Source organism: Sminthopsis crassicaudata, chromosome 1 (genome assembly GCF_048593235.1).
Source record: "Sminthopsis crassicaudata isolate SCR6 chromosome 1, ASM4859323v1, whole genome shotgun sequence".
Lineage (NCBI taxonomy): Eukaryota > Metazoa > Chordata > Mammalia > Dasyuromorphia > Dasyuridae > Sminthopsis > Sminthopsis crassicaudata.
This window is the reverse complement of record NC_133617.1, coordinates 148278100-148293404: the sequence shown is the minus strand read 5'-3', so window position 1 is coordinate 148293404 and position 15305 is coordinate 148278100. Positions and strand designations below refer to the sequence as shown.

At 34.7% G+C, this 15305-nt stretch overlaps 1 protein-coding gene across 8 annotated transcripts in view; it reads right to left on the bottom strand.

Moving 5' to 3' along the window:
* The window catches only part of VIRMA (vir like m6A methyltransferase associated), a 90300-nt gene that overhangs the window by 39862 nt on the left and 35133 nt on the right, over window positions 1-15305 (bottom strand). For 7 of the 8 annotated variants that reach the window (XM_074269299.1, XM_074269282.1, XM_074269327.1 and 4 more), the window contains exons 2-3: window positions 7440-7555; window positions 1485-1571 (exon numbers count right to left, since the gene is read on the bottom strand). In XM_074269299.1, the coding sequence (XP_074125400.1) occupies window positions 1485-1571; window positions 7440-7555 (203 nt within the window). The remainder of the gene's footprint in view (window positions 1-1484; window positions 1572-7439; window positions 7556-15305) is intronic. The other variant, XM_074269291.1, reaches the window with a different exon arrangement.

The following is a 15305-nucleotide window of genomic DNA, read 5'->3' as shown; positions in this document are numbered from 1 at the left end:
CCCCCTATTTTGTATTTAAATTTTAAATAAATAAAAAAGATGCTAAATACTAAATGTAAAATATATAATTTCTATTATCTCAAATTGACATCAAAATCAAAACAAGAAAAACATCACACACACAAGCAGGTTTCAACAATAAGGATTTTAGAATATGCAAATTAGTTACTTTTATCCTACATGAAGTAATATTCTCCTAAAAGTCTTTTCAAACTTTTAACTTTTCAAAGACTTCAAATTTATCTTTGCTAATCCTAAGGCTAACAGAATGTGATAGTACAGGAAAAATAAAAAATAAAAATTTATGAAACTAGTAAGACACTTTACTTCCATTATACCTGACTAGTTTATTCTCGTCTTGAAGAAATTTCTGTATGCACTTTTAACATTATTTTCTTTCATTCTAACAGCTTTTTTCAAAAAAATGCATACTCCTCTCTAGTTGGAATTTGTAATCTTTTTTGTGTCATGAATCCCTTTGGGAGTCTAGTAAATAATGAAGATCTAGAGGCAGGAAGACTGTGATCAATGAATCACATTTAATCTATCATTAATCACAAGGGGATCTAATTGTCATTTCAAAGCACTGATGAGCATAAATGATATTTGAACATTTCCAGAAAAACTGACAATACAAAAACTCTCATTTCTATTGCTAAAAGAATTATGGGTCACACTGAAGTTTGCTGAAGGCACTCATAATTGAAAGATATGCTAAATTTCAACTAAAGGTTAAGGAAAATAAATATATAGTTGTTGTTTTTTTCTTATCAAAGTTCACAGACAACACACACACCACTACTATCACCACCACTGCCATCTCACTAACACCACTACCATCCATGAAATTTTCCCCTTGGGAGACTCCATGAAACCCAAGATAAGAAAATTTGTTCCATTGCAAAAAATCAGTGATTTTTAAAAATATTTTCTTCTAACTGATTCACTCAATTTCTATTACCTTTTTTACGCCCTTTCTCAAGAATGCCTGAACAGTTTGAAGAATTCAATTTTTTAAAATCCAATATTAAAAAACTTTTTTAAAAAAAGTAAATAAAACAATTATCACAACAATCTATCTAAAAGAAAAGGCAGAAGATAGAGTTTAATCACTTGTTTTAAACTGAAAAAATTCTGATATTTTTAGTTACTAACATGTCAAGTAATTATCTGACATTCACCTGAAGATTATTTCTAGATAGAAAACAGTATTCATAGTCAAATTACAAGTGATCTTACAAGTACTATGTGATACAAGAATACAAAATGTAACAAATTTCTCCTATGTATTTTGAAAAAACTGTAGTCTCAAAAAACTAGTCATTATCTCCTTTTGGAGACTAAAATTTCTTCAAAGTTCAAATAATGTTACAAATAATTTAGATAAAAGAAACACACTTCCACATTGTTCCTTTACTATAATAAATAATAGAGCTGTGCTAGAAAGCATTAATCTCTAATGAAATAACTGGACAAATACATACCTTCCCAACCTATCAAAAACGGGAGCACTTGGTTTGCTTACATTGTTGAAAAAAAAGTCTAGCTGAAATGTATGCGGAGAGGTTTCCCTTGAAACAAAAGAGAGATGAGATTAAAAGAAAAATTAAATTTAAAAGAAATAATTCAACTTGTACTCAGTAGCATGACATTCTTTTTTTCAAAAAGAAAATTTTGAAATAACAGAATAATGGCAACCTGGTATGGTACAATAGCATTGAACTTGGTTGAAATTCCTGTTAGAACACAACAGGTGTGAAATTCATATATATCACATCATCTCTAAAACTCCATTTTCTCATATATAAAATGAAGAGAAAATCCAAACTAACTATATTAAGAAAAGAATTTTGAAAATCTGAGAACACTACACAAAATTGTTATTGTTATTAAAACTATAGAATGAAAAATATTTCTTCCAATGATTTTAAAGCAGCTAATAATTCATGTTATAGTATGAAAATTTACATATGAATATTTACATTTACACATTATAGAATACATAACTACCTTTAGTTATCTGATTGCCCACTTTAATGATTATCCAAATAATTTTTAATCACAAATTATATGATAGGATATGTAGACCCTTTTAGAACTGCAATTCAATTATAAACATTAGAATGATAAAAATATAGAAAGAAAAACTAGTAGTAGGTAAAAATCACATATTAAAAAATGTTCCAAACCAAAAATAGTAAAAGAAATTGCAATCAAAACAATCTCAAGATTTTACCTCACAATCTCCTAATTCACTATTCCCATCTTTTGTCATCTTTATCAATGCTGAAGGTGTTGGGGGAGGATACAATAATATGTTAACTAGAGTACCACCATTCTGGAAAGCAATTTGGAATTATGTGACTAAAATGTCCATGCCCAGAGATCCCATTACTAAGTTTATAAGGAGGTCACCAAAACCAACCTATCAATATTCACCAAAATATTTATAGCAGTATATTTTATGTAATCCTCTTAATTCCCCACAGACTGGAGAATAGCTGACAAATTGTGACATGTGAGCATTATTACACTGCTATAAGAAATGACAAATGTGATTTTACAAGAGAAAAATGAAAGAACTCATATAATCTGATCAAAGTGAAATTGAGTTTAAAAATATGCAAAGATTACAGCAATGTAAATGCAAAGAACCACAAAAATAAAAATCAAGTGAATGCAGCAAAAATATACATGTAAAGAACAAGTATGCCTCCAAATAAGAGATAAAGATCCCTTTAGAGACAAATGATACAAAAATGTTTTCACACTTTTTTCCACTATACTGGTCAGTTATGTTTTTTGGGTTTTTTTTTTTTTTTAACGACAAAGCTAATTATTTTGTGTGAGATGACTCTCTGTTAAAGAGAGAAAAAAAAATTACAAAATATTCCAAAAACAAATAAAAAATAAGTATAGATTATTCAATGCTTTCAATTATTCATTCTATTAACCTAAACTGAAAGTTAATTGTACTGCAGATTTTATAGTGAAATTAAAATTTAATATGAACTTTTCCAACATGTCATATAAGATGACTATTTCAGTAATATTAGTATCTGGATCCTAAATTTTCAAAAGAACCACAAATGAAATTTTGTTAGGATTAACTCCCAAGTCCTATAACTATTCTTTGTAAATATGTATAGTTAAAGTTAAAAATCTGGATCAGAAATTAGCCTTTTCAACATAATAGTATTGTGTTCTACATCCTTGATAAACTTACTCAGACCTAAATAAAAATCTTAATCAAATTGTTACATATATTTATTCTTATTTGACAACCAATCAACTTCGTGAAGGTTTATTCATATGTAGAAAGGCACAGAAGGTTAAAAAGTAATCCTCAGAGTCCTAAAAATCTAGATTCTACTTTTTCCCCCCAAGATGTCAAGAGAAAAATGGCAGTAAAACACAGGTCCCTCTCTGGTAGTGGGATGATGGCAATAGCCTTAGAAATCAGACTCCTATGCTGCAAATGACACCTCTACCTACAGTGACCAGTAAAAGTGATGTAGACCTGAGATTACACTCAAGAACAGAACATCTCTTTTTTTTTAATCAGAAAATTCCTCAATGTTATATTTTTCAAAACTTCTTGGGCAGAAGTTGTCATGGTAATTGGTTATAACCTACCTATGCTCACTATGAATCTTTCCACTTGGTTCACCTACAATTCAGATTACTTAAAACTCATGATGTCCTGTGATTCACACCTACACAGTATCACTGAATGAATTCTGCAGCTTAAAACATTGCATTTGTGTGGCAGGGACTAAAAGAAGATCATTCAAAAATTTAAACTATCCAAATACAAGTCAACAGATTCAGAGATTCAAAAAGCTTAAAAAGTTATAAAACCACTCTGCAATGTATTCAGTTCTGGATCTTAATCGTCATTTACAGAAACTAAGATACTTGTACCACTATTATCATTCAACAGTCTGAGTAGTCATTCTAAATCTACTTTTTTTTCATGTGTAGTTCATTAGGACAATCTCTTTGTAAAGCTATAGACCTCACTGAGGAAGTCCTATAATATTTTGGGTCTTAATGCAATTACAATGAGGCTATTTGCAAACAGGAGACCCTAGGAAACCTTGCCATTTATATAGCAAACCTCTGATTTGAATTCCTTTACAAAAGTAGCTAACAATTTTGAGAAGCAGACATAGCATGATTTAATATTTCACTTAACACTGATAAAATCACTAATGAATAAAAAAATCTATGGTCACAACTTAGGAAAAAAAAAGATCTGGCTTCATGTCCCTATCTCTGATGTATACTGACCACATGATGTTGGTCAAGTTTTATTTAATCTTCCAATATCCCCAAGTAATTCTGAAAGACTACAAACTGCAATTAGGGGATCAGTATTAGTTGAGGTTTCCTTGCATCATTGAAATCACGGGTCATCAAAGGTTTTTTAATCTCCAAATTTATATAATTAAAATTTATCTATATAAATGCTTTCATTTAAAAGCTATGATATCTTGCATTTGTATAGTGTTTTATAACCTTTAAAACACTTACATTAAACTGTTAAGTATCATTGTGATAAAATTACATTTAAAACTTTGGGAAAAAATCAATCTTTATCTGTATGGATTTTTTTTAAATTTTCATTTAATTTCACAACTGATCACCAATCTCAATGACATTCTCTGCTCTCACATTTTAAATTAAATTAAATTAAAAATTCTCACATTTTAAACAAATTTTATATTCAGGTATGACAAATCACAAAGTTCAGGATAAGGATATTAATAAAACACTATATGTCCCTTCTCACAACAATCCACTCAAAAAGAATAGAAAAAAATAAACAAGAACTAAGATTCAACACCTGGAGTAGTTCTGTGTGTTCAGGTAAGTGGAAGAATAGTAATATAAAGTGGTTTTTTTGTTTAATATAAAGGTTTTTAATAGAATATTAAAAGTACTTAGTATCAGACTATATATGAGCATATTTTTTTCAAAGCGGAGTACTATCCTTATTTACATAATTTTCACTTTTGGCAACATGATGTTTTTTTACTCTAAAAAGCTGTTACATTTCAAATCTAACCCAAAATGAGTCATGGTATACATGATAAAGGGCAAATGTATTCCATCCAAATGAGCAATTTCAAAAGCCATATAAATTCTGTTGTCCTAGTTTGTTATATTCTTTAATATTTTGATTCCATCTGTGCTTAATAGAAGGCATTACTGCTACTACAAAAATAATTAACCATCTTTTGCAAAGGTGAATGTTGAAAGTTATCTTTGCATGTATTTGGAAAAAAAATACTATTAAAAATTAAAAAAAATAAAAATAAAATAAATCCATACAGAAAAGTACAAAAAAAATTTAATAATAATTAACCATCAAGCAATCAACTTCTAGCGCTAAGCCTCTCGAATTAAATTTTCACAAGTTTCACCATCTTTGTACCATGACAAAAACTCTAGTAAAGAATTCTTACCAAATTAAAAACTCAAGCTACTTTTTCTGATCTCAACAAAAGTAAAAGTTTCATGTGGATAAAAAGTAGATCATGAATTTTCCAATGTCCAAGCATCCCCAGCCTACACTTTCAGAACAGCTGCTTTAGGGTAATTATAATTCTGTTTGTTGATGAAATTATTTTTAAAAGCCAAATGTAGCTATTCATCTCTAGAGAGAAAACTGGTGAACTCAAGTTCGGATTGAAATATACTTTTTTCTTTATATTTCTTGGGGTTTACATGTTTTCTTTTGCAACATGGCTAATATGGAAATGTTTGACATGACTTCACATGTAATTGATAGCATTTTGCTTGTCTTCTCAATAGATAAGCAAAGAGAGGAATGGAAAGAATTTGAAAGTTAACCTTTTTTTAAATGAATGTTAAAAAAAATTTACAGATAATTGAGAAACATTTAATGAAGTAAAAACATATTTCCAAAGAAAAATATTCCTTTTGCTACTCTGTCATGAGGCAAATTCATCATTTATTTTAGAAAGGTCTATTACAATAATCCATTTTTGTAGTCTGCATTATTGAATAAAATCATGAAATCAAATATTTTCATTTATGAGCTCATAGAAGGTAGTCTTATGTCTGTGAATAAAAAGGCACCAATCACTTGAAAAATAGAGAAAAATGTGTTTAGGATTATTTGAATTAACATGTCACTGTTGAACTTTTAAGTTTTTTCAATTTAAAAAATTCCTAAGCTGGTATTAGATATAGACTTTTAATATGAATTCTGTATATGAGTCCTATCTGAAAAGAAATAACATAAAAAGTTTTTAAAAGCAAGTTTTTGATTGCTTGCGGTATATTTCTGTCTTATTGTTTATCTACCTGGCCTGCTTTTTTGTTTTTGTTATTTTTAACTTAAGCTGAACAAAGTTATGAGTTAGTAGGTATTTAGTTATAGTATTGTGATAGCATCATCCCTCTGAATGATTTCAGAAAGTAGGATTCCAACAGGCCCACTGTGGTATAAACAGTTCTGTGCCTGCATCTTCAGGAAGATCCACTGAATCTTTCTAGGTGTATGCTCTGTACTAGGTAGCATCATTTTATATTAAAAAAAAAAAATCTCAAATTAAAAAGAAAAACTTTATACATAGTCTACTACTTATATTACTACTACTACCTACTACTAAATACTTTATATTAACATTTGAAAAGTTAATTCATTATACTGAACTTATTTTAGAAACTAGCCAATTTACAAAGATAAATGCATGCCTTAAAGCAAAAAATATAGTTTAAATTGACAGTGCTAAATTTTTTTTAAATATATTCCTTAATTTGTATATTACTATTTGAAAGCAGATCAATAACTTAAGTTATTTGGGAAAACATACTCAATACTGCATGTATAAAAAAAAAGGTTTCATTCTGTACAATTAATATTCAACCTAATAATAATTGACCTAAAATTCAGGTCTGTCTATCACTCTGATACTCAAAAAGTTCCAATAATCCTCTATTGCTTCTGGCCATAAACTACCTTTCCATACTGCATATGATTCTTCTTTACAAACTTTACTATCCAATGAACCTGGCCTACTTGTTACTTTTCAAGCAGTAAGACATTCCATGCCTCATCACATGCCCTCTCCTATTCTTTGAAAATAATCACTGCTTGAACTCCTTCAAGGTTCACCTCAAATGCCACCTCCAGCAAATAAGCTAAACTGATCCTCATAACTTGCTTGTGGCATCCTCCCATAACCATCCCCCAAAATTTCATTTTTACTTCTCTTTTGAAGTTGTTTCTCATCTATACAGAATATAAGTTGCTTCGGAGCAAGGCCTATTTCATTTATGCTCTTGTATCCCTAGTGGCTGGCTCAAGGCAAATGTCAAATAATTGTTGAATAGTTAAACACATACTCTTAAGACATATCACTCTTTCATATAGGACAAATCTTTCATTTGCAAAGCTGACTTACCCATATGCTCTATTATCAGGCAGACTACTATGAGCTCTTACTCCTGGTGGAATGACACGGACTTCATTGATATAAACCACACACGGAAAACGAACCACATCTATATGGGAACTCTGCTAAAAATAAAAAACAAAAGTCAAGTTCATTCAAGTGTTTTTAAAACATAAGAATTTTTACCATTATAATGAAGCATTCTAAATAAAGTTCTTTTTCACTCAGAATTTTATAATTATATTAAAATATATTTTATCATAACAGCCATTTTCTTATATTTTTACTATAATTATACTATATGTATAATTCAAAACTTAAAAGTATCTAAGCTACTGGACAAACTTAATTCTGTACCTTTATTTCCTACTATTAACAAGAATAATTCATAGCTAACTGTATGTTGCTTTTTCCTAATATGTTTTCCTTAATATTTTCCTTAAACTAAAAGCAAAAAATTTCACTTCCTAAGCATACATACCAACTAATAGCAAATTTGTAAAATAAAATTTTTAAAGGGAAGGGGAGGAGGGAAGGCAGGCTATCCAAGTCCTGAAAAGCAAAGGGAAACTAAGCTGGGATTAAAAATCAGTCAAAAAGAATATGTGATAATCACAAAAATATGTGATAATCACAAAAATACATTATGGACTTGACTCTTTTCAACAATGCAGTGATTCAAGACAATTCCAATAGATTTGTGATTGAAAATACCATCCACACACAGAAATAGAACTATGGAGACTGAATGTGGCTCAAAGCAAAGAGTATTTTCATTTTTTTTTTTGGTTGTTTATTAGTTGTGTCTTATCTTATGATTTGTGTTTTTTGTTTTTTGTTTTTTTTCCTCCTTGGTCTGATTTTTCTTGCACATTATGACAAATATGGAAATATATCTGAAAAGACTGAATATATTTAACCTATATTGGATTGTTTGCTGTCTTAGGAAAACAATGTTGAAAAAACTGATCGAGGGGAACTAGATGGCAAAGTGAATAATGAAATGGCCCTAACATCAGGAGAACCTGAGTATAAATGTGACCTAAGACACTTAACATTTACTAGCTGTGTGATTCTGGGCAAGTCACTTAAACCCCAATTATCTCACATACAAAAAAAGAAAGAGAACTGTAGTGAGCTGTTGTCTCTAGAAGCTGCTGGATCGCTCTCTGGGAAGAGATCTGCTGTGTCTTCTACTCAAATCTCTCCGACAGATTCTTCTTCCTGTAATGAACCGTTGTCTCCAGGCAGTTGCTGTTAACTCTTGTCCAAAGAAGTGACTTCCCTTCCTGCAGAGAGCCCCGTCAAGCCTGATGCAATTCAGAGTCTTTTCTTGAATCCTGTCTCTGAATCTCCTCCAGCTCTTGTCCTTCTCCAGGCCGATCTGCTCTCTGCGCCCAGTGCTGTCTCTTTTTATCCTCCCAGAGAATGGGCGTGGGATAATGCAAGGGCTTCTGGGAAGAACCACCCCAGCCAATGAGCTTGCCCCCTCTATCAAGTCAACCTGAGTTCTCACCTTGTAATTGTCCAGAAAACCTCAGTTCTCACTTAGTAATCCTAACATCTCCCCCTTTCTTTTGATTTAGAACATAGGACAGTCATGACCTTGAAACATAAATCCATCAATATGGGAAGTATTACAGATAATTACATAAATGACCTTGAAACATAAATCCATCAATATGGGAAGTATTACAGATAATTACATAAATTACATAAGCATATAGTAACATAGTAACATAACGCATGCTAGAAGTATACAACATAATCAAATAATCATAAATTGAAAATTTATAAATGTCCATAAGTCCATTGTCCATTATTCTCATCTTGTGTGAGGAAGTCCAATGATTCCTGCTGGTTTTTAAAGTTCTTTAACAGTCTTCTTATTATCCATGCTCTTTCAGTGTCAGATGTTTCTTAGATCTTCTCCTTTATTTTGAGGCCTTTCTCTTTTTCTGTCTCTCTCTGATGGACAAGGCGAATATGACTCGTTGGCACCCATCTGATTCCTTCTCCTGCTGAAGAAATACAAGCAAATCCTCTCCCCCAGGCAGTTAACCTATCTGGTCCCTTCCATTCACCACTTTCTGGATCTCTCCACATCACCTGGCGATTATCTAAGGACAGTGGAGATGCTCTCACTGGACACTGCCCTTCTGGTGGGTTATAAAACCTGTCTGCTGGAGCCAGTGCATCTTTGTCAAAAATTAGAAAATTAATGGTATAGAGAACTAAATTTAGAAGTTCCCTAGGGCTACCTGTGGCTCCTCCTTTCTTTTGTTTTTGGAGGAGTGTCTTAATATCTCTGTTTCTTCTCTCTACTATTGCCTGCCCTTGAGGATTAAAGGGTATGCCCGTGGTATGTAAAATCTTATACTGTGCACAAAAGTGTGTAAAATGTTTGGACGTATATGCAGGTCCATTGTCTGTTTTTATTGCTTGTGGCACACCCATAATTGCAAAAGCTTGTATAAGGAATTCAGTGACCACTCGGGCTGTCTCTTTTGCTGCTGGCATTGCAAATGTGAATCCTGAAAAGGTGTCTACCACGACATGAATAAAAGATAGACGACCAAAAGATTTATAATGGGTCACATCCATTTGCCAGATTTCACTGGGTCTCAAACCACGAGGATTCTTCCCTGGAGGGAGTGTAGGAGCGTGGAAAGGAAGACAAGCTGTACAGCTTTTTACTATGCTCCTAGCTTCCTCTCTTGTGATTCCAAATTGTAAACGTAAAGCTCGGGCAGCCTGATGATATTTAGAATGAGATTCTTGTGCTTCCTGAAATAAAGGACTACTGGCTAACATGGTTAGAAGGCTATCTGCCTTTGAATTTCCATCAAAAATGGGACCTGGAAGTCCACTATGTGAGTGGACATGCAAGATATAAATCTTGCCTGGATGTTTTCTCACTTGCTCTTGAAGTTCCTTAAAGAGCTGATAAATATTGGAGGCTGCAAATTTTATTTGGGCTGTGGCAATTCTTTGTACTACACCTACTGAATAGGCTGAATCAGTAATTATATTTACGTCTCCTGGGTAATAAGTGAGAGCTAGCATGATAGCAAATAATTCATTCTGTTGAGTGGATTCAAAAGGAGTCCTGATTACTCTCTTTATGGTTAAATCATGAGAGTATATGGCACAAATATTTTCTTTGGAGGCATCTGTAAAGATTGTTGGTCCTTTAAGAGGAACCTTAGAAACCTTTTCTTCAAAAATCCATTGCCAATTATGTAGTAGCCGGGTAATCTTTAATGGAGATCCATGTGCAAAATTTGGAGCGGTGGCCAATAAAATTTGCCATTCTGGGATGGTCTCACAGCATACATTAATTTGTGCGTTAGTATAGAATGTGTATATTTTTTCAGGACTTATCCCAGATAATTGTATTACTCTCTTAATAGCCTTTAATAAAATCCTAGCCACAAGCACTGGGTAAGGTGTAAGGCTTTGTTCTGGTTGTGCTGGGAGGTTCACCCACTCAATCACTCTGTCTCCTTGATGAAGGACTGCTGTGGGTGCCTCTTTTGTAGCAAAAACTGATATTTCCAAGGGTTTTTGAGTGACTCTTTCAACCACATTGGATAAAGCCAGTTCAACTTCTCTCAAAGCCTTTTGTGCTTCTTTTGTAAGCTGGCGTGGTGAATTTAAAGCACTGTCTCCCCTTAAAATATCATATAGAGGTTGTAGTTGATTGGTAGTTAAGCCTAACACTGGACGCATCCATTGGATATCTCCTATTAATTTTTGAAAGTCATTTAAGGTGTTCAACTTCTCTGTTCTTAAAGAAAGCTTTTGTACTGTGAGTGTCTTAGGATATACTTCATATCCTAAATATTGAAAAGGAGCATGTCTTTGAATTTTTTCTGTAGCTATATGCAGTTTGTAGTACTTTAATGTTTCCATGGTCCTTTGTAGACATGCCTCTAACATTTGTTCCTCAGGTGCACATCCCAAAATATCATCCATATAATGTAACAATATTACTTTTGGAAAGGCTTTTCTTGCTGGAGCAAGAGCAGCTGCAACATACATTTGGCACATAGTAGGGCTGTTTTTCATTCCCTGTGGCAAAACTGTCCATTCATATCTTTTATAAGGCTCAGCCAAATTAACACTAGGCACTGAAAAAGCAAATCTTTTCATATCCTCCTTATCTAGAGGAATAGAATAGAAACAATCCTTAATGTCTATAACCCATAGAGGCCATTCTCTTGGCAACTGAGTAGGAGATGGAAGTCCAGGCTGAAGAGTTCCCACAGTTTCCATCTGTTCATTTACTCTTCTTAGATCAGTTATCATCCTCCATTTTCCAGATTTCTTTTTCACCACAAATACTGGGGAATTCCAAGGACTTAGAGAAGGCCGCAAGTGTCCTTGGTCAAGTTGTTCTTGCACTATGTCTAATAAGGCCTGAATTTTATCACTTCTTAAGGGCCACTGTTCTACCCACACTGGTGAATCAGTCTTCCACTGAATAGGAACTGGTGAAAGTGCAGGTAGGCCTTCAACAGCAGCCCTGCCTAAAAAGCCGAAGTGCTTATTTGTAATCCTATCTGCTGTAAAATGTCTCTTCCCCACAGATTGATGGGGATTTTTTCAACCACAAAAGGAGTAAAAGCTCCTGTTTCTCCTTCAAATACCCATCTCAAAGGCCTAGCACTAACTTCTGCTGCTATTGATCCTCCCACCCCAGACATATAGGTGTCTGCTTTAATCTTTGGCCAGTGACCGGGCCAATTGGCACCTCTAATAACTGTACGATCTGCCCCCGTGTCTACCAATCCTTCAAATGGTATTCCGTTTATATAAATAGTAAGCATAGGTCGGTCAGCTGTCACAGCTGCTGTCCAATATATTCCTGGATTTTGTTCATTGGAGTCAAAATCTAGGCGACTATCACTAGGTTGCTTATTAGGGGTCCGTAACAATAAGCCTGATGCTACTACTTCTCCTGGTTGATAAATCACACGTTGTCTGCCTGTGTTAGTGACTGGGATATTAGATACACGTTCTCCAGTCTCCCACATCAGTGTATGGATGGACACTGTTTTGTAGGCACTCTCAGAAGGTGAAATGGTCAAGCCTACTGTGCTTGGAGGCAAAGGATCCATAGGCTCAACAGGAACAGATTTCACTTCTCCAGGGAGTATCTCGGTAGTCTCTACTGCACACAACTCTATTTTTCCTAATTTCAATCCCTTTCTTCCATCTGATTGCCTTTTGGCTGATTGATCGTGTCTTAAAATTCTCTGGATGTAACCTCGGCTGCCATCATGCCCCACTTGGGGGGCTGAAGCTGGGTCCCACCTGTCATTTCCCTGGGTCAATCTACATTCGGAGGCCCAGTGGAGGCCCTTGTGACATTTTGGACATGGAGTTTTAGGTCTTCTCTCACCCTGTCTTCTCACTGTATCTCCATATCTACACTGAGCTCTTAGATGCCCAATTTTTCCACATTGAAAACATCGCCAAGTTTCTCTAGAAGGCCCTTGCCATGAGGGACCCTGCCTTTCCACATTCATCATTGTCCCGGTGTAAAAAGCATTTGTTCCCACTGTAGCACAGCGTCTTATGATCTCCTCTAAAGGAGCATCTTTGTCTAATCCCCATATAATTCTTTTGCAAATCTCATTGGCATTTTCCTTAGCCAGATGTCTGGTCATTATTTCTGTAGCTGAATTTTCTCCAATAGTTCTTTTGACAGCAGTTTGCAAACGTCCCACAAAATCTGCAAAAGGTTCATTGGGACCTTGCTGTATTTTAGTGAAAGCCTCTCCACGATCTTTCTGTCCAGGAAGGACACCCCAAGCTTTTATTGCAGCCTTAGCAATTTGTTCATATATTGTCATGGTATAATGAATCTGTTCCGAATTCTCTCCATACTGACCTTCACCAGCTAAGTGCTCAAAAGTGAATTGTGTGTTAACTCCTATTTCCAAATTGCATCTGACTTGAATTTTACATAATTCATGAAATTCCGCAAGCCATAATAAATTTTCTCCAGGTTCCAGACATGTCCTTGCTATGGATTTCCAATCATTCGGGGTTAGGACTTCATAAGACAAACCATCTAGTAACATTTTGACATAAGCTGATGTAGCCCCATAAAGGGTACAACCTTTTTTCAAATCCTTAATTTTATTCAAATCTAAAGGTGCATATCTTCTCCTTTTTTTACCTACAGAGTCAGTATTTTCAATCACAGGATATGCATGTATAAAATCACTTATATCCTGTCCTTCTCTCTTAGCTTTAACCAATGCTTTTTCTAATCTTGTCATAGGCTTAGGCTTCTTCACAGGCAATTCTGTTTGTGTTTCTGCCTCTTCCCCTCTTTCTTCCTCCATCTCTGAAGGTGGGGTTGATGTGGGCCTGTCAATAATCTGTTCTCTAGGCAGGGTTGAAGCTTCTTCAAGAGAATCATACCATAATTCCTCATTTAAATCCTCTTGCTCTAGGGAAAGATCTTGATCTTTCCTGTTTTCCTCACACTTCCTCCTCTGTTCATTTTTAGAACTTTTCCTTCTCCTACAACTTGCTTGATAGTTTAAGGCTAATTGAACTATGTTGTAGATATAAAATACTTCTGCAGAAATTGAACGAGGCCCATTTTTTGCTTGAAATTCTTTCATTTCATATCCCACTAGCTTCCATTTATCTACATCTATCTTTTCTTCCTCTAAGAACCAAGGGGATGTGCATCTTAATGCAGCCAAGAGTTTAGCAATCTGTACCCAGGTTACAAGTAAACTCTGCTCCTCAATTATCTTGATTATACTCTCTATAGTACCACTCCTGAATGGGGGTGGAGCTGAGGTTGCTTCTGGGGCTGGGGTTGAGTCGGCTGAGGTCCAGGGATTGAATTTAGCTAACATCTGCCCCATTTCAGCTATAAGAGATTCCTGGTTTAGCCCTTAACAAGTTAAGTTCCTTATTTATCTATTAGCACGCTCACTTAATCTTTAACAAAGTTTCCTCGTTACTCACGGTTCTGGGTCAGAGAGACTGAGATCTAGATTGGAAGCTTTTCCACTGGAATCAGGACCGTGTCGGTCCCTGTTCGGGCGCCAAATTGCGAAGGTCTGGTCTAGCTCCTCTTGTCAGGATAAGCAAAAGTCCTTGCCCCACGTTGGGCGCCAAATGTAACGAGCTGTTGTCTCTAGAAGCTGCTGGATCGCTCTCTGGGAAGAGATCTGCTGTGTCTTCTACTCAAATCTCTCCGACAGATTCTTCTTCCTGTAACGAACCGTTGTCTCCAGGCAGTTGCTGTTAACTCTTGTCCAAAGAAGTGACTTCCCTTCCTGCAGAGAGCCCCGTCAAGCCTGATGCAATTCAGAGTCTTCTCTTGAATCCTGGCTCTGAATCTCCTCCAGCTCTTATCCTTCTCCAGGCCGATCTGCCCTCTGCGCCCAGTGCTGTCTCTTTTTATCCTCCCAGAGAATGGGCGTGGGATAATGCAAGGGCTTCTGGGAAGAACCACCCCAGCCAATGAGCTTGCCCCCTCTATCAAGTCAACCTGAGTTCTCACCTTGTAATTGTCCAGAAAACCTCAGTTCTCACTTAGTAATCCTAACAGAGAACAAAGAATAGTTAGTGGGCCAATTTAGCTAAAGTGTGTGAAGGGTAAAGATCCTAGAAAGAGAGGTTGGAGAGACTGTGAAGGGCTTTAAATGACAATCAAATTAAGGTTTTAGAGGTAAGTAGATGGCACAATGGATAAAGAATGTCTTGAAGTTAAGAGGATTCCAGTTCAAATCTAACCTCAGACACTTAATACTTCCTAGCTGTATGACCTTGGGCAAGTCACATTGCCTCAGTAAAAAAGAAAAAATTGGTGAAAAATAATATACCAAGTAGATTATC